Raw genomic sequence first — 18,234 nt, 5'->3', positions numbered from 1 at the left:
TTTTTCAGTTTGTTTGCACCCCCCCAAAATTTTGAGGTGGCTTAAGAAATTAGCGAGAGGGTGACAGAAAACAAGGCTGTAAAGAAGATACTAAACAGAAAACCAAAAAGATTAGGGGGGGGGGACGGTGCTTGCAGCGGATGGAGATGGACGTCTGAGACAGGAGCTCCATAACCAGCAGGGACACATTGGCACACAGTGAGCTGCAGAATTACAGCCACAGCCACAATCCCCTGTGCATACCGGAATGGTGCCACGACCCAGACATGTCCAAAAAGAAAAAGGTGAACCAGAGGCAGCAGAAACTGACATCTTACATTATCCTGGAACACAGGCAAGATGGTGGAGTCCCGGCAGTGCACACCATGGCGAGTACACCTCAGTACGGAACAATTAAAAGTAATCCAGCCAAAGGGAACAGCTCATCTAAGAGCCTGCAGTCTCCACTCCACACTCCATCTGGGAGCCCGGAGAAAGCGAGTTTGATTGGATGCTTCGGATTCTAGTCATGAGGTGAGCCAGGAACTAGATTCAGGGGAAGACCCCAAGGACCTCCCCGACTCCATTGATCTCTTCCCCACCAGCAATAAGCCAGTGCTGGATACTAAAAGACATGTTAGTCTCTCTACGGAGTTCACTGCATGTGGACATGATGTCCTGTGTACACAGATTTGGGGTGGAATTGCGGGCAGCAACATCCAGGGTAGATCACATAGAAACAAAAATGGAGGAATTTTCTACCACCATTAATTACCTAGTGGATGCCCGCCACAAATGAGGATGAAATGGAAGCAGTTAAATCCAAACTCGCTGACATTGAGGATCGGTCAAACAATCTGATCTGTGCGAGTATGCGTCACAATTGTTCAGGTCCATCTTGCCCGACCTCACAGAATTGGACAGTACGGTGGATAGAATCCACCGACTCCCAAAGCCATCACACCTGCATAACAACATACCCAGAGATGTTATACTGCGTCTCCACTTCTTTCATGTTAAAGAACGTTTAATGGCAGCATCACGCACCAAAGATCAATTCCTCTCACAATATCAGAATTTGCAATTTTTTGCTGATTTATCCCAATTTACCCTTCAAAAATGCAGGAACCTTAATACCATCTCAAAAGCATTGAAGAATCACAAAATCACCTACAAATGGGGGTTCCCTACGAAGCTAATCATAACCAGAGAGGGTAAAGATCACGTAGTCGATTCCCTGGCCAAAGGACTGCATCTGCTTAAAATGTGGAAAATTGTACCAAATGAATCACCACAACCAGCCACTTCAAAAAGTCCTGAATGCGTAAGTGAGGAATGGAATCTAGTCACCTCAAAGAATTCTCGCAAGCATACCTGAACATTCTGTAGCCAGCCATGGATATTATCTACTACTCCCTGCATAGGAGAAAATCGATAAGCTGTTTTTTTTTTTACCCCCCTACATAATGATGCGTGGCAAAAGCCACACCCAGATTGCACTGATCCTCTTTTGTTATATTTTTTTTGAAGTTTTGAACTTGTTTGTATCTTTACTACGTTCCACAGTTAACCATCGTTTATGTTCACAGTTGAAAACACGTTTACCTCTCTATACCAAGGGAAACCACTATTCCCATTCCGGACACCAAGAGCCTGAAAAGGACGAATGTCGCCATTAGAGATCCTACCTCGGGACCACCATCTCATGTAAGTGTTACCAACACACTTTACACACAACTCTGCACTTTCCTAATCCAGATGACCATAGCCTTCTTAACAATCAATGCCAAGGGTCTTAATCACCCTGTGAAACGTAGCTCTCTGTGGAAGGAAGCGGCACAGACTAAGCCCTTGTACACACGGTCGGAGATTCCGATGGAATGTGTCCTATCGCAGAGCAGACATGGACGCAGCCCACGATACTTTTTGGCGGATCGTATTGGAGGTAGAACACAAGTCGGTTTATGTCTGCCACTACTTAGAGGTGAATGGAGGGTCCAATTGGTCGGACTGACCATGTGAAAGGGGTCCAAGGCTGCTTTCACACTGATGTGCTGTGGTTTACCCGAACCATGTGTGCTACGCAGTGTTCCTTCTATTATATTCTGCAGGTTTGGTGCACTTTCAGAAAGCTCACCAAACTCGCAGGTAATAATAGAAGTCTGGCTCAGTGCAGGTAACTTGCAGGTGAACTGCTCTGCACCTGCGGATCAGTTTGAAAACAGCCCAGTAACCACTGCAGAAAAGATATGCCCATATATACACTGCGAGTTTAGTAATAAACTAACATTTTATTACAGTATTCTGTCTATTCTATCCCAGAGCCACTGGTTGGGCACCCCTGTTTTAAATCTTTTTGACGGAATCAATTCCTATCGGGAAAACCATTCGTCTGTAGGCTATTCTGACGGACCAAAAATGACGCAAGGGCAGCTATTGGCTACTGGCTATTGAACTTCCTTTTTCTAGTCTCGTTGATCATCGTCACGTTATAAACGATCGGACTTTGGTGTGATCGTGTGTAGGCAAATCCGTTTCAGTGGAACTCTGTCGGAACTCCGTCGGAAAGACTGTCAGAGTTTATTCTTATGGAAAACCGGTCATGTGTGTGCAGCATTACTGTTCATTTTGTTTGTTGACAAGCATATTGAGGACCAGAACTTATCTGGTACCATCTGGTTCAACATTTCTAAAGGCACTCCTGAGTGCAGGGTACAGAGCTAAGAGATATTCACATTAGTTACATTTTTCAAACAATGAACCATGTCGGTTTTGTACTGTTGGCAGTTGACACTGTTATATCCACAATATGTTTTGCATTCTATCTTTGTGAAAAATTAATAAAAAATTATTGGAAAAACAAAAAAAATCATGCAAGGGAGAGAGGCCCAAGATAAGGTGGATGGAAGTTTTTGAAGCAGATTTGAGGAAGATATGTGTAAGTTTTAGTCCTCCATTGAAAACCAAATAACCACTGCAGTGACAAGCTTCACCTTTGGTAGCCATTGTACAAAGATGCCACATGAGTTGTTCTGAACAAAAATCCAGAAAGGTGAGCTATGAACTGAGGAATATCGAGGGGAGTAGCCAAAAGAGGATGCCCAGGGTAAACAGAGCCCATGCTTAATATGGCAGCATGTGGCACTATGCATTAGTATGACTGCTTGTAGTTCAACATGGGAGCTGACAGGAGATGATGACAATGCTAAAAAAAATTAGGTACTGTCACCCTATGTCAGGAGCGTGTGCTCTCCTGCTCCATCATAGATGCTAGTTCCAACATCCTGGTTTTAGCTGTGGTAATCTCCTTGTCTGTCTGTCCACTGCAAGGTGATTGATGTGGCCAATCTTTGGGTGGAGAACAAACCTGATTTAAGCCAGTCAAGCCTGCAGTCTCATGCTTGTGATAGCATTTGTTACACCTGTTCCAGGCTCCCTGTTTGTCTGCCCTGCTCTGCTAGATTGAATTCCCTCATTGACGACCTTGGATCAGATATCGACTACTCTCTGAACTCTGCCTGCCCTTTGACTACAGATTTGTCCCTAACTATTCTGAACCTTGCCTGCCTTGTACCTGGACTGTTATTGACCCAATCTGCCTGCCTGCCAACCGCAAGTACCTGTTTGCTTTGCTCAGGTCATGCCTGGTCCAGCATGGTAGCCAGGCAATATAGCATTGTGTATAAGTCCTGGGAGCATCTGAGTACTGGTAGGCCTGCTTGCCTTATGGTAAAGGGGGCTTCTAAAGGGGAAGAACACAGAAGCTAGCTATAGTCTGACCGCCTGCGCTAGGGGTAAGAGTGACACCCTAGAAACATAAAGTGTCTATGAATCCAACTTGCTAATAGGATCACCATATTGAAAGCTAAAAAATATACAAAATGATTCATCTTTTTGACATTAAACAAACATATGCAACACTATATTTGAAGGGTTTGAGTTCAGTTTTACTTGAACAGCATAGGGCAAACTCTATCATCATCACAGTTCTGCTATTATAAACCATGACCAACACTGCCAAAAAATTTGTATAACAGAGGGATAGAAACAATAGCAGCTCAATAGTCTAGTCTTTCCTGTATTCTGCAGTGAGCTTCTGGAATGTAGTCTGGAGAACATAGCTCATTGTGTCGGGGCACTAATGCTATTTGTACACTGTGAAAATACATTATAGTTTATCTCTTTTCTATTAAAGGTAAGTCCTAATCCTTTGTATTTAGGACTATTTTAGGCCATATTTTGTCACAGTCACACTCCCCTCCCTTTAAGTTTCCACTAATAAAACACAAAGCCACTGCAAGCCATTGCTTTTGCAAGGAGCAATCTATAAAGACAATCAACTCCCAAGCTCAGTATCTTTTCATCTAATGGAGGATAAAACTGTGCCCCATGCCTATCCCATGAGTGTTGAGTATGAGTTTGCTAATCCAACAAGGATATTTGATCAAAACTTTGGTGAAGGTAAGAAGGAAAAAGTTCCAATTTATTTGTATCCACATGCAATGGTTGAATTATAAAAGGAGAATTTATAACATTGTTTAAGACTGTGAAGATATTTTATTCACTTAACAGTCCCATTGAGAAAGTCCAGAGTAGTGGTCGTAATCAAAAAACACTGCACAATAAAGATGTGCAATAAACAGCAACATCAAGTAAGCACTAACATTTTGTTTATTGCTGTCAGACAAATGCTGAAATGTGATATGTTATATACATTTAGTCTTAGCCCTTGTACACACGGTCAGAGATTTCGACGGAATGTGTCCTATCGGACCGTTTTGTCGGATATTCCGACTGTGTGTGGTCTCCATCGGACTGTTTCAGTCGGAATATCCGACGGACCAACTTTTCCAACTTGCCGGTAAAATTTTCCAACAAAATGCTCCGATCGGACATACTCTGATCATGTGTAGCCTACTCCGACGGACAAAGTGCCACGCATGCTCAGATCAAATTCCTAGACCAAAGCTATTGGCTACTAGCCTGAACATAGTCCCGTCGTAACAAAATAACGTCATCATGTTATGTACAATCGGATTTTCCGACAACTTTGTCCGACCGTGTGTATGTAACAGTTTCGGACAAAATCCGTCGGACAAAATCCAATGGATTTGGTTGTCAGAATGTCCGACCGTGTGTACAAGAGCTCTTTCACTAGCTGTCAGGGAAGTTGTATTATGTTTCCTACCAAAATAGAGTGCAGATTTTCTTTCCTGGAAGTTCTATTACTCAGGTTCATAACAAAGAGTATTGGGGTACAGCTAGTTTTCATTGGATTGCTTACTGTGAGCAGCTGATCTGAATTCTGATTAGCTGTCTCGGAATGCTTAACACCATTGTTGGAATAAGATGGTTATTTATAACCTGCAGTATTACAGTATTGTTGTATTACAATCCCGTACCTCTACTTTTACTGCTGGGTACTGAGTTGCCCCTTAAAATAAACCTGTTCTTATTACTTATGTAGTGCCCTGGTATTTAGGCAGGGTTGCTAATAAATTTAGGTTTGCCAGGTAGTAATTATCCTGGTTAATTGTTAGTAGATCCACTGATTCCTCTCTAATTCTGGAATTGTTGCACCTTTTCTCTTCTGTCACTGGGTGGCACTGTGGGTGTTGACATTAGACTGACAAGGACTTTGCAAGGTCAGATTATAAATGGATGGGTGTCTCAGCCAATTGGCAGGGGTTTCTTTAGACCTTTGGCCTGCTGGGAGAGCCTATTTTTTGAGATGGAGTCAGGTGATCGGGGTTCTGTGCCACCTGGATGGCTGTCTGGGTGGACATGTGTTATGTCGCCCCAGACTGCTAGGCAGGAAGCCTGAGGCCCTATACTAGGGACACCTGGCTGCTAGGCTGCCTAAGGTCTATCCAGGAGCAAGAGAAGCAGTGTAGGGTTGGGACTGCAAGACTGGAGTCAAACCGAGTTGCGAAGGTTCAGCCGGACGGGAACCAGTTGTGGTCGGAGGTAAAAGGGAAGCAGTCAGGACTAAGGTACCATCCACCTTGTTACCGGAGACCACTGTGAGTAAGCTTGAGTAAGTACCAAAGCAGTATTCTCACCAGCCAGGGATGGTGAAGAAGTGGGAAAGCTTCAGCGAATTTCCAAGCCAAGGACACAGCAGGTTAGCGGGGGTGTTTGAGGCATATACAGCGGGATAGCTGTGGAAGAGTTCAGGAGATTCAGTGACGATTGGATCTGGAAGTCTAGTGAGAGACTGGGAGCTCAGTGAGTGAAGATCTACAGTGGGATACTGTGAGATAAGAGAAGTTATTCTGTGTTACCAAGAGTTATGTGCAAATACCTTTAGTGACTTTTACAAGTTCATTTGCCATAGGAGACAGGGGCCCTACTCCTACATATGGCTGGAGGCCTTTCCCTGTATAGCTGTCTACCTGTAGAGGCTCAGAGTCTGTTAATTATCATTGCAACTACTCAAGGATGTCCTGTCCCTAACCGGCTCTTCCCACAGTTCTTGTTAAGAGACAATAGATCTCTTGTTCTCGTTCAAAAAGTGACTGGTGCCCATCATTTCATCTTGCATTACACCCACTATGCCTGTTAACCCTCTCTACAAGGAAGGATGTCAGCTCTCCCTAACTCTTGAGGTCACCATTAGGCTTCTGGAGGCACTCTAAAGAGCAACTCAGAACTGAGCAGTATAGCAGACGTAGGCGATAGAAACGTGTAAATAATACAAATGTTTCGAAATGTTCTGTCCACAGCCTGCTATTCCCTGTGGACAGGGTTTATAAAATTCTAAGAACAATTGGGTGATCTTTAAGAATCTAGTACAGTAAGTTATCAGGAGGATGTATGAGAAGCTGGGAACAAATGCTCATTAAACCTCTATATTTCACATATTGAAGCTGACCACTGACCAAAAGACTGAGTCTCCTTCAGTTATTGATGTTTTTCGAGTCTAGACTACAGAAGACTGGAAAAACATTCCTCATCTAATAAATCTGCATTAATCTTCCAACATGCAGGCAGTTTTACCAAAATTATGGCATGGAACCATATTGCCTTGCACCAGAGGTTCAGGCTGGAGGTGGTGTAAATGTATATAGAGAATGTTTTCATGGTATACATTAGGCTCCATAATAACAACTGAGCATCATTTAAATTCCAATGAGTATCATAGTAGCGGACTATGTGCACCCTAATAACATCAAACTTTTTATTGCAGCTTTGACCTGGTGACTGTGGCTGGAGAGAGGGTATAAATAGATAAACAGCTGCTCTGTTTCTGATTGTCCGCTGGCATAGATATGACCTGGGCAATGCCATTTTATCCAGATGACTTAGCATTCTTTAAATATAACATCTATCTAGTCCAAATGAAATTAGAGCAGACTTGTGTACTGTATATAAACTGTTGTAACCCCTATCTTCTAAAACATGCTGGTTTACCAGTTGCGTTTACTCCATAGCAAACATCATTGAAATCAACAGAGTGACTGTTTACAGAAGGTTCCAGTTTGAAAGAAAAACCATAATCGTAATCATAAAAGAATCATAAAAGAAATATGTCATTTTTAGCTTCTGTTTCCAGTGCTACCTGCCTGGTTGTTACACTATGTAACCAAAAGTATTGGGATTCCTGCCTTTACACATACATGAAATTTAATGGCATCCCAGTCTTAGTCTGTAAGTTTAATTTTGAGTTGGCCCACCATTTGCAGCTATAACAGCTTCAACTCTTCTGGGAAGGCTGTCCACAAGGTTTAGGAGTGTGTCTATGGGAATGTTTGACCATTCTTCCAGAAACGCATTTGTGAGGTCAAGCACTTATGTGGACGAGAAGGCCTGGCTCGCAGTCTCCGCTCTAATTCATCCCAAAGGTGTTCAGGTCAAGTCAAGTTCCTCCACCCCAAACTTGCTCATCCATGTCTTTATGGACATTGCTTTGTACACTGGTCCAAATAATTTGGTGGCGTGGGGATTATGGTAAGGGAGTTGTTTTTCACGGATTGGTCTTGGCCCCATTGTTCCAGTGAAGGGAACTCTGAAGGTATCGGCATACCAAGACATTTTGGACAATTTCATGCTCCCAACTTTGTGGGAAAAGTTTGGGGATGGCCCCTTCCTGTTGCAACATGACTGCGCACCAGTGCACAAAGCAAGGTCCATAAAGCCATGGATGAGCGAATTTGGGGTGGAGGAACTTGACTGGCCTTCTCAGAGCCCTGACCTCAACCCAATAGAATACCTTTGTGATGAATTAGCGCGAAGACTATGAGTCAGGCCTTCTCATCTAACATCAGTGCCTGACCTCAGATATGTGGTTCTGGAAGAATGGTCAAACATTCCCATAGACACACTCCTAAACCTTGTGGACAGCCTTCCCAAAAGAGTTGAAGCAGTTATAGCTGCAAAGGGTGGGCCAACTCAATATTGAACCCTACAGATTAAGACTGGGGTGCCGTTAAAGTTCATATGCATGTAAAGGCGTCCCAATACTTTTGCTAATATAATGTATGTTGGATTGTCTTTAATACTTTTTGAACACTATGCAGATCACTCACTTAATTTGCTGCACATTTGTTATTTGTACTGAAGCTATTGATTTAGCACACCAGCCAATCAACTAGCATTTTCAGGAGATCAGCAACAGTAACCTACATCTTTATCTCATAACAGGTTTCTATAACAAAGCACCTGTAACCCTTATCTTGGGCTGTTTATTAATGGCAAGGTCATTAAACGCAGGGAGGGAAACGCGCATGGAATGTGGCTTTTCTGCACCGCATTTTGGTGTGAGACAGCCCTTATTACCCATGGATGAAAACCGTAACTTTGTAAATTTACACTAAACATATCTAAACCCAAAAATAAAAATTTAAAATATTGCAGTTTACCACTCTTAGGATGTATTGGCTGCATTCGTTTTCTTATTTCAGGCTTTTTTCACTTTGAAATCCTGCGAACAACATCCTTCCTGTCCTTAGGTCTCTACACACATTCCTTCACTGTATCTATAGAGGAGCCCTGGCTGTCACTAGGCTGCTGTGCTGATTTGTACTACAGATATGTCTTCCTCACTTCATTTTCATTACACAGGGGGCTGGGGAAACTCTAGTGTACAGAAGATAGCTTGAATGGAAGATAACATTGTGATTTCTTGCAAGATCAACCGATGTGTTCTGTACTTACTGTATATGTTCTAAACCTGGCTATACACTGTTAGATATTTTTGGTTCAGCTTGCAGGCTGAATCAAAAAAATCTAACAGATTCCTCCTTGTTCAGTTATTGCAATTTGATAGCCAGCTCTGTGGCTGCATCTGATTGCATGCAGCCACTGTTTGGCTGTCAATTTCCACCCTGTCTCTTACCATTTTTCAATCGAAAGATGTCGGGCAGGAAGGAACGTGATGAAATTCCCATAGTGTATGGTTAGCTTTAGACTGAGAAATAAAAATCAATATAGGCACCACATACATGGACTGGTAAGTGCAATATATTAAAATGTAATTATTGGGTTTAGATAATGTTGAATCTGCATTTTCATTTTTTTTAAAGGTCTGTAAGTGCAAGCACTGTGAAAAATTGGCTATTTGGCACTTCTTCCTGTGCTGGTTTTAAAGATTTACTATTCACTGAACAGTCAATGCATATCTTCTATGCAGCAAATATACATAGAAATCCAAATGAGCGTTTTTCGGGCGCTGACATTGTAAAAGGGCTCTTAAAGCACTTGGGCTTTCACATTGGGACTGCAGATGAGGCTTCTTTCAAGCACTTTACAGGCGCTTTTTTAATGCTAAAGTGCCTGAAAAACGCCTGAAAAACGCCCTAGTGTGAAAGGGGTCTAATATTAATGGCACCTAAAAACGTGTCACACGTTTTGCCAAGATTTATAAATGTGGGCAGAATTGCAGCGATTCTGCCCGAGATTTCAAATCGCTTAATGCGATTGGGACTTAAAACAGTTCCATGACCACTATATTTATTACATCTGTATTGCTTTTTGCTATTAAATTGTCAGTGATGTTAATATAAACACATTATTACTCTCTCAGGCCTGGCAAAGGTTAATCATATGCCATTACATGTCTTAAAACCAATAGGGCATTTTTATTCTATACTATATGGTATCATTTTTACTGCAAATAGCTATAATTTGTCCACTTTTATTTCATTTATAGGTATAGCTTCAGAGGATCTACTCTGCCCAACATTATATCATGGCTATTATGTTAGACCCAGAAGAAAACAAACACTTGACAGAGGCTTCTCTGAGGTTAGCTGGAACCAAAACAAATTCCAAGTCTTCCTCGATGTTTGCCATTTTCTTCCAGATGAGATCAATGTCCGTACTATTGACAACCTACTAGAGGTGACTGCCCGACACCCGCAGAAGATAGACAGACATGGTTTTATCACCAGAACATTTAATAGAACATACATTCTACCCCTGGATGTGGACCCTCTACTAGTGAAAGCTACACTGTCTCATGATGGGATCCTCAGCATTGAAGCTCCCAAAAAAGATGTAGATCTGAAAGAAGTGGTGAATACAGTGAAGATAGAAGTTGAGAAACCACCTTTGGCAGAAGAGACAACAACTGATAAATAAGCAAATAGGAAGAGACATGTTTTAGCCTGAAGTTATTTATTAACTGAAGCTATTAGTAATGCTTGACTAAACAGGGGCAACTTCTAAAAGAGAATCTGGGCTTCCAACTGATACTGTATGATTCAATGACTCATTGGCACTGACTGGAAGCTCCATATTTAAATTAGTTATGCTGTTCAGCCTACTTTAATGTTTTTTACTGCAGGCTCCTTTCATGTACTCAGAACCTCCATCTACCCACACACCTATTGCATTGAGACTGCTGATAAACAAATATGGGAATGGTTGCCTAATTTGAAATGTCCAATAAAATTTTCACCATGGCTATTTTCAGTACTTATTGTAATTTTCCCTGTGGAAATAGTGTAATTTATTACCATTTAAAATACTTGAGAGAGTCTGAAAAGCTAACATTAAAATAAATAACTTTGCAGCACTATCATAGAAAGATATGACAATCCCACGACTGTCCGGCAGAAATGATCATTTGTTTAGCAATGTCTAGCAGCAGTGCCAGATATCTCGCAAAATAGCAGAAATAATGTCAAAGAAGATATCAGCAGAAAGGTTAATATAATGCAGAGATGCCATTTGTAGAAAGCTATATACAAAGAGCATTTCATTATCATTATAATGTACCATACAGATCAAAGTCTTGTGGTTTGGGTGCAGTTTCAAAAGGTTGGCTAGCATAAATGCTTAGTTAAATGTGATGGTTGCTATGTAATACAAGCACCTTATAGATAAGTTGTATACAATGTTAACACAAAAGGAAAAACCTCTTTAACCACTTGCTTACTGGGCACTTAAACCCCCCTCAGTCCCAGACCAATTTTCAGCTTTCAGCGCTGATGCACTTTGAATGACAATTGCGCGGGCATACAACACTGTACCCAAATTAAATTTTTATCATTTTTTTCCCACAAATAGAGCTTTCTTTTGGTGGTATTTAGTTACAGCTCGGAGTTTTATTTTTTGCTAAACAAACAAAAAAAGATGCAAAAAAAAAAATCATGTTTTAATAGTTTGTTATAAGATTTTGCAAACGGGTCATTTTTCTCCTTCATTGAAGTGCGCTGATTAGGCGGCACTGATAGGCTGCATTGGTGGGCACTGATGGGCTGCATTGGTGGGCACTGATAGGCTGCATTGGTGGGCACTGATAGGCTGCACTGGTGGGCACTGATAGGCATAGTTAAGGCGGCACTAATAGGCACAGATAAGGCGGCACCGATGGGCACAGATAAGGCGGCACTGATGGGCAAAGATGGGCACAGATAAGATGGCACGGATGGGTGGCACGGATAAGTGGCACGGATGGGTGGCACGGATGGGCACTGATAGGTACCACAGATAGATGGGACTGATGGGCACTGATAGGTGGCACAGATAGGTGGCTCTGATAGGTGGCACTGCTGGGCACTGATGGGCGGCACTGCTGGGCACTGATGGGCGGCACTGCTGGGCACTGATGGGCGGCACTGGGGTGCAGCACCTTTGAGGCAGATTGGGTGGCACTGTGGGTGGCACTGTGGGTGGCACTGTGGGTGGCACTGTGGGTGGCACTGTGGGCACTATGGGCACTGACGGGGGCACTGACGGGGGGCACTTACTTTTGCTTTTACTTTTACTTCAGGATGGCACTGCGGGAGGCAGGTGGGCACTGGCAGGTGGCAGGTGGTCCCTTGTATTGATGGCCGTGATCGGGACTGATGTCCCGATCACGGCCGCCGGTGATCGGCTTTTTTTTTTTCTCCTCGCGCTGTCAGCACGAGGAGGAATAATAGCCGATTAGTCATTTGTAGTAGTCGTTGGCTGACAGCTGATCACGTGATAAGGGGTCGGGATCGACCCCTTGCACGGATCGGTGATCAGGCGAGTCTCATGGACTTGCCGATCACAGAGCGCGCCGCGCGCGCCCCTCGTACACGGGACGAGGTCAATAGACGTAGTCCCGGAAATGTAGGTCCGCGCTAATGCCGTCATTTGGCAATAGCGCGGATCCCAAGTGGTTAAATCATACCTAGATGGTGTCACACAGAGGATACGTGGAATACCTGAGGAAGAGTCTGAAGACAGCATATGAGAAAACCCAGGCACATCGCAGAGAACGCACATCCTGCCGACCCTTCCCATTACAGGTTTAGTGGAGGCGACTCAAACTCACCCCCTAGCACATCTAGGTGGGCCATCCCAATATCGGTTGGTTGTGGGCAGAACAACCTTCCCTCTTATGGCAAATGCTGGGCGGTTCCTCTGTCAGATTCATATATGCATGCAAATTGTTTGTTTTCTTACATGTACTAACCTGTTTTTGCCTCCCGTTGTTTTAAAAGCATGTAACAGGTTGTGTACATTATTGTTGATAGACTCTGTCCTTCCTTTGGGGACCAAAGGTTGTTTGGTGGGGGGAGTATGTAGCAGGCATGTTGTAATGCAATTTCTCCTTTTGGCCACAAGATGAAGACAGAGAGATGCTGACGGATCCTTCCAAGAATCTGAGAGAGAGAGATAACACTGGGAAAGAGGGGAGTTTCAGGAAGTGTTGAGGGGACAGAAGAGAGGGAAGTACTGAGGTAAAAGAGAGAGAAAGTGCTGACAGGAGACAGAGGAGAGTAGATTGCTTAGAAGAGAGGGAGATACCAAGGCTCAAAAAGTCCTTTGCTGGGACACAGTGACACATAGGCCGCATACACACGGGCGGATTGTCTGCCCAACTAAGTTCGTCAGACAATCCGACAGACAGTCCGTTCAAAATTTGAATGAACGGACTTGACCACACACGATGAGCAGACAGTCCGCTAAAAGCGTGCGTGATGACGTGTACAGCACGTACGACGGGACTAGAAAAACTATGTCCTATACACTGCAATGCAACCTTCGGCCGTGTAAATCCTTTCTGAGCATGCGCAATACATAGTCCGTCCAACTTGCCTACACACGAGCGGACTGTTCGCTGAAACCAAGTTTGGACGGACAAAACCAAGTTTGAACGGACAAAATTACGGAAATTCCGTAAGACTTTGTTCGTCAGACAGTCCGCTGAAAAAGTCAGCTGAAGCCCATACACGAGCGGATTGTCCGCTGAAACACGGTTCAGCGGACTAAGTTGGACAGACAATCCGCCCGTGTGTACGCGGCCTTAGCAGTGAGGAGAGGAGGAGTGTGTGAAAGGAAGGAACTGAGGTCCCAGAGTGAGGAGAGAGCCACACGCTGACACCAAGGACTGTGTGCCCCAACAGAGTAGGAGGGATATCCTGAAGCCCGGAAAAAAGAGTCTGTGAGGAGAATAAGGAGATAGGCCTGAGGAGAGGGAGAGAGAGAGAGAGAGTGTGGTGAGGTGACAGGTTTGAGGAAAACCACTGAGACTGAGAGAGAGACTGTCAGCATCAAAGGGGGAGAAAGCCAAGCTTTTCCAGACACTGCTAGGAGAGTGTTGCCTGGAGACGGAAGAGTGAGGATGCCTGAGGGGAGCCAGGAGCAGAGACAGCCACGTGGTCCACTACTATTTAGTCCAGAGACCCTACTCAGCAGCCCAGCACCACTCAGCTCAGCAGAGATGACCCACGCCTTTCAGGGATTGGGTATTGGTTCGGCTGCTGCCACTTCACCTTTGCGAATTTTGCTACCAGTCATCTCGATCGGCCCTCAGAAGGGGATCCAGTGCCTTACAACATCGCTAGGAGCATCAGGAGCCTGAACCAGCACCTGGGACTATTGTTGTCTCATCGCACAGAGGACTAGTGAGTGGGTGTAAACCCAGCATCCTTCTTGAAACCATACTGACACTGCATGCAGACACCAATTTCCCTTTTTAGTGTCACGGGATGCTTGTTTGGAGCTGCCAACTCTAGTAGTTTGCCCTTTTAAATGTCTAGCTAACAGAACATTCTAGAGGATTACTGCTCCATGCAAGCTTGTTTAAACCTTCTCTTAAAACAGGAGCCCCACCGTTTGCTAGCAGAAGACACTAGTATCCTTCACCTCAGGACCTGCAACATTACAAAACTGTGCTTACTGTACTTGAGTAACCCTTTTCTTTTCATTGTGTGTTTGCCTCTCAAAGCTGTTTGCGGCCCAGAAGGAGCTGAGAAGTTGACAAGTCTTCTCTCCTCCCTCTCATAGTTTATGTTAAGGGCATATAGATTACTGCCCTTTCTATACCTGCAGTTGCTAAATATTGACGGTTGTCTTTTCTAATGTATTCGTTATTTTTAGCAAGGTTTAACAGTGTTGTAAGTTTCCATATGCTTTAAACCGTGCTAATATATTCAACTTGTTTATCACTACCAGGTGTGTGTCTATTTTTGGTGATAATCCACAGCCAGGATAATGGTATTTAACACATGTGCCCTTAAATGCGTTTGCAGTAATTTTATTTAACCAGGTGTGTCAGAGGGGCTGAGGTCATTATTATGCCATGTACACACGATCAGAATTACGGACCGAAAAAGACAGATGAGAGCTTTTCATCGAAAAATGCGACCGTGTGTATGCTCCATCGGAATTTAGCTGTGCGAATTCCCGCCAGCCAAAAATTGATAGCATGTTCTCAATTTTCCCAACGGAAAAACTTTTATGCAATTCCGACACCCCAAAAATCATACATGCTCAGAATCCAGTATGAGACTAAACCACTCAGTCTGGTAAACCTAGCGTTCATAATGGAGATAGCAGATTCTTCACACTGCAAATTTTTTAATTGTTCAATGACACGCATTCTCTTCTTTATAATGCTAGAAGAATGAAGTTGTTTTGCTGCTCATATTCACACAGAGTTATCACAAACGTATTTATTTATTATTTCTAGGTATCTCCTGAATAATCTTTATTTGAATTTAAGCCAGATCTACATAATATATTTTTTTTTAAGTCCTTTTTTTCGTAATTCAAAATTTTTTGATTTTTTTATTATTTTCTCGTGCTCTCCTTTTTATTTTTTTATGTCACATTTCCACAACACCATTATTATGTTGTATTTGTAAACCTGTTTGGTGTTGGTGTTTTTGTCCCTTGTTAATTTTGACATTGTATTTTTTAAATGTACCTGCCTACTCACCCAAAAAATGTTATATTTGAAGAAAAACACATAGGCAAGTATTTTCTGAATTCCATCATAATAACAAAATAAAGATGAAGGCAATGCTGGAGAAAGTGCTTGAATTTGCAAAGCCTTTGGACCCCAAGGCACACATCAACTTTGTGGCTCAAAAACTTGGTAGCTTGAGAAGTCCATATCGAAAGCAGGTCAATCTGGTCCAGGAATCCCAGAGATCGGGAACAGCAGCAGATGACATATATGTACCCAGGCTGTGGCACTACAACAGGCTGCATGTTCTGTCAGACCAGACTGAAGCCAGGCAATCACTTTCTTGTCTTCCGTACAGCCTTCCCTGCAGCCTTTCCTGGAGGCTGTGGCTCTGGAGGTGGACTTGTGGCAGGAGGAGGAGGATGGGGGAGCGCACACAGGTGGTCGTCATCAGTTATTTCACCACTCAACCCCTTGTGGATGGTTGCAAAAATTATTTTCTCACATTTGCGCCATTGGCCCTCCTCCATTTGCTGTAAATTGGAGGCTATGTCGAGCCATAGGCCTCTACAGCATCGAGGGGGGATTTCAGGGCGTCACTGGCCTCCTTGATGAGGGCCAGTGCTGTCTCCTCTGTTTTAGTCCGCTTCCTGGGCCTTTTGTATGGAAGGTAGAGAGGAGGCACCTGGGATTGGGTGTTACTGGGCCCTGCCACCTCCTGGCTGCCAAAAAGGGACAAAGTTGTAGTTTTTTGTTCATCAAACACACACAATTTTCAGTTGACTGTTGCAAATTTAATGTTACTAAAAAGACTATCATTCTGAGCCCAGCATTTTTCATTCTTGTCACAATCATTTTTGGCCACTAGTGTCTATTGATATGTGCAACACTTTTTGTTAAATCACTAATTTATTATCAATAATAACATCTAGTTAACAACCATAATTTTTACATAAAAAATATGTATAAAAATCCTGTACCTGGCTCCAACTGGGCTCCTCCATCTCTTCCTGGATGGAAGGCCCAGGTTGGTCCACGGAAGCCTCAGCTGGGGTTGCGGGAAGGCTGGATGGAAGGCAGGAGGGAGGGGGTGCCGGAAGAGTTGAAAACGATTCCCTGCCCTCAATCTGGTCATCGAGAAAATGCATCTTGTTGTAGTACCACAGACTGGGTACATACACCTTATCTGCTGCAGCTCCTGACCTCAGGTCCTGCTGGACCTTCTGATACTCCTTTCTATAGGTGCTTCTCAAGCTACCAATTTTATTTTCCAGAGACCTCATGTCTGCATTGGGGGCCTGAGTCTTTACAAATTCAAGCAGTTTCTCCAGCGTTGCCTTCCTAGCTGCTTTGTTGTGATATAATGGATTTTTAACCTCCCATAGATTGCGCATATCACGATATTTATCCAGGAATTCGCCCAGGAATTCTTGGTCTTTAAATGGATAAATTCTTTCTGCAAGACCAAACAAAAGACAAAAACACTCATCTCAGGATAATCTTTGAACCCCATATAGGCACCGATCTCGATTCAGTATAGTCTGCTCATGTCACCAAAGTTAAAATCTTACCTTTGTTATAACACTTGTCGGTTCCATTCCTCCTTCCTCTGCACATAAAACGTAGTTAAGACACACACGTGTAAAGCTTTATGTACACTGCACATGCTTGAAACTCCACCCACGTCGCCCGTCCTTGACATTTTTTCTAGAATATTCCCTGCCCCGTCTCTTTTGTCGCAGTGGGAGAATAACATGGAGAAGACACAGCAGGTGCATAATTTCAGTAATGAGGAGGAGGAAAGCCCGGAGCCAGAAACGTCCCAATCCCAGAGGAGATTTAAGGCCACAAATATGTCCTTTGGTGATATGTTGGAGATGGTCGACATCTTGAGGAGTTAAGACTATGATGGGAATTATGGTCCATACCCAAACCCAAATCTGAGAAAGGCCAAGATCATGACTAAAGTTGTGAAGAGTCTGTACAGGAATTTTGGGGTACAACGATTCAAGGATCAACTGAGGAAACGCTGGTCAGACCTCAAATTAAGGGAGCAGGATCAGTATAGAAAGATCAAGAAAGTTCTTCGAAAAAGTAAGTATTTGTCGTGTGTTCCTATTATTATTAATATTGCATACTGCGCCATGTGTTTTTCTTTATGGTGTTGTACATTTAAAAATGGCTACTTTCATGTTCATACGCACAGTAATCGGTCGCAGTAAACATCGTTCGTTTCCCAAATAAATACAATGTTTTCCCAGATACCTGATTAAATACATTTGTTCATGCTAATTTTTAATTTAATAAAAGAGGTTTAGGACATTGTTGTCTAGATGTGTTTGAACCTAGAAGGAATAGCAAACTAGATTCAGTGTAATGTATGTAGAGGACACTCAGCAGCTGTTTACACATCTGGACTCAGGTGCACTAGTGTGGGACACAAGAACAAACTTTTTAGGGTGTCCCACACAGGTACTCCATTGGATACTTGGGGTGTCTCCAGGTGGGAAACTTGTCCAAAAAAGGTAAGTATTCCAGCTTTAGTAAGGGAATAAATCATGTCTTCAGCTTGGAATTCTGCCCAAACAGACAATTGTAACCCACTTCCAAGCAATGTTTATCATTCATATTTGTTGCCTCAAATA

General features: G+C 43.2%; 1 protein-coding gene across 1 annotated transcript; it reads left to right on the top strand.

Annotated features, from left to right (window-relative positions):
* The first annotated feature begins 4,301 nt into the window (after positions 1–4,301).
* Positions 4,302–10,883, top strand: HSPB2 (heat shock protein family B (small) member 2). Its single transcript, XM_077456107.1, has 2 exons — positions 4,302–4,440; positions 10,130–10,883. The coding sequence occupies exons 1-2, from the start codon at positions 4,347–4,349 to the stop codon at positions 10,558–10,560; spliced, it is 525 nt and encodes a 174-aa protein (XP_077312233.1). The 5' UTR covers positions 4,302–4,346; the 3' UTR covers positions 10,561–10,883.
* The last annotated feature ends 7,351 nt before the right edge of the window (positions 10,884–18,234 follow it).

The sequence above is a fragment of the Lithobates pipiens genome, unplaced genomic scaffold (genome assembly GCF_037356315.1).
Source record: "Lithobates pipiens isolate NorthernLeopardFrog02 unplaced genomic scaffold, aLitPip1_a1.2 Scaffold_27, whole genome shotgun sequence".
Taxonomy (NCBI): Eukaryota; Metazoa; Chordata; class Amphibia; order Anura; family Ranidae; genus Lithobates; species Lithobates pipiens.
Note: the sequence above shows the minus strand (reverse complement) of the source record. Positions and strands in the feature narration are given on the sequence as shown.

What these genes read in the sequence shown, in the direction of transcription:
- HSPB2 (XM_077456107.1), top strand. Translation starts at nt 4,347, where the DNA reads ATGGAGGATAAAACTGTGCCCCATGCCTATCCCATGAGTGTTGAGTAT. An exon ending in TGATCAAAACTTTGGTGAAG is followed by an intron (nt 4,441 to 10,129) that starts GTAAGAAGGAAA and finishes TTTCATTTATAG; the next exon opens with GTATAGCTTCAGAGGATCTA.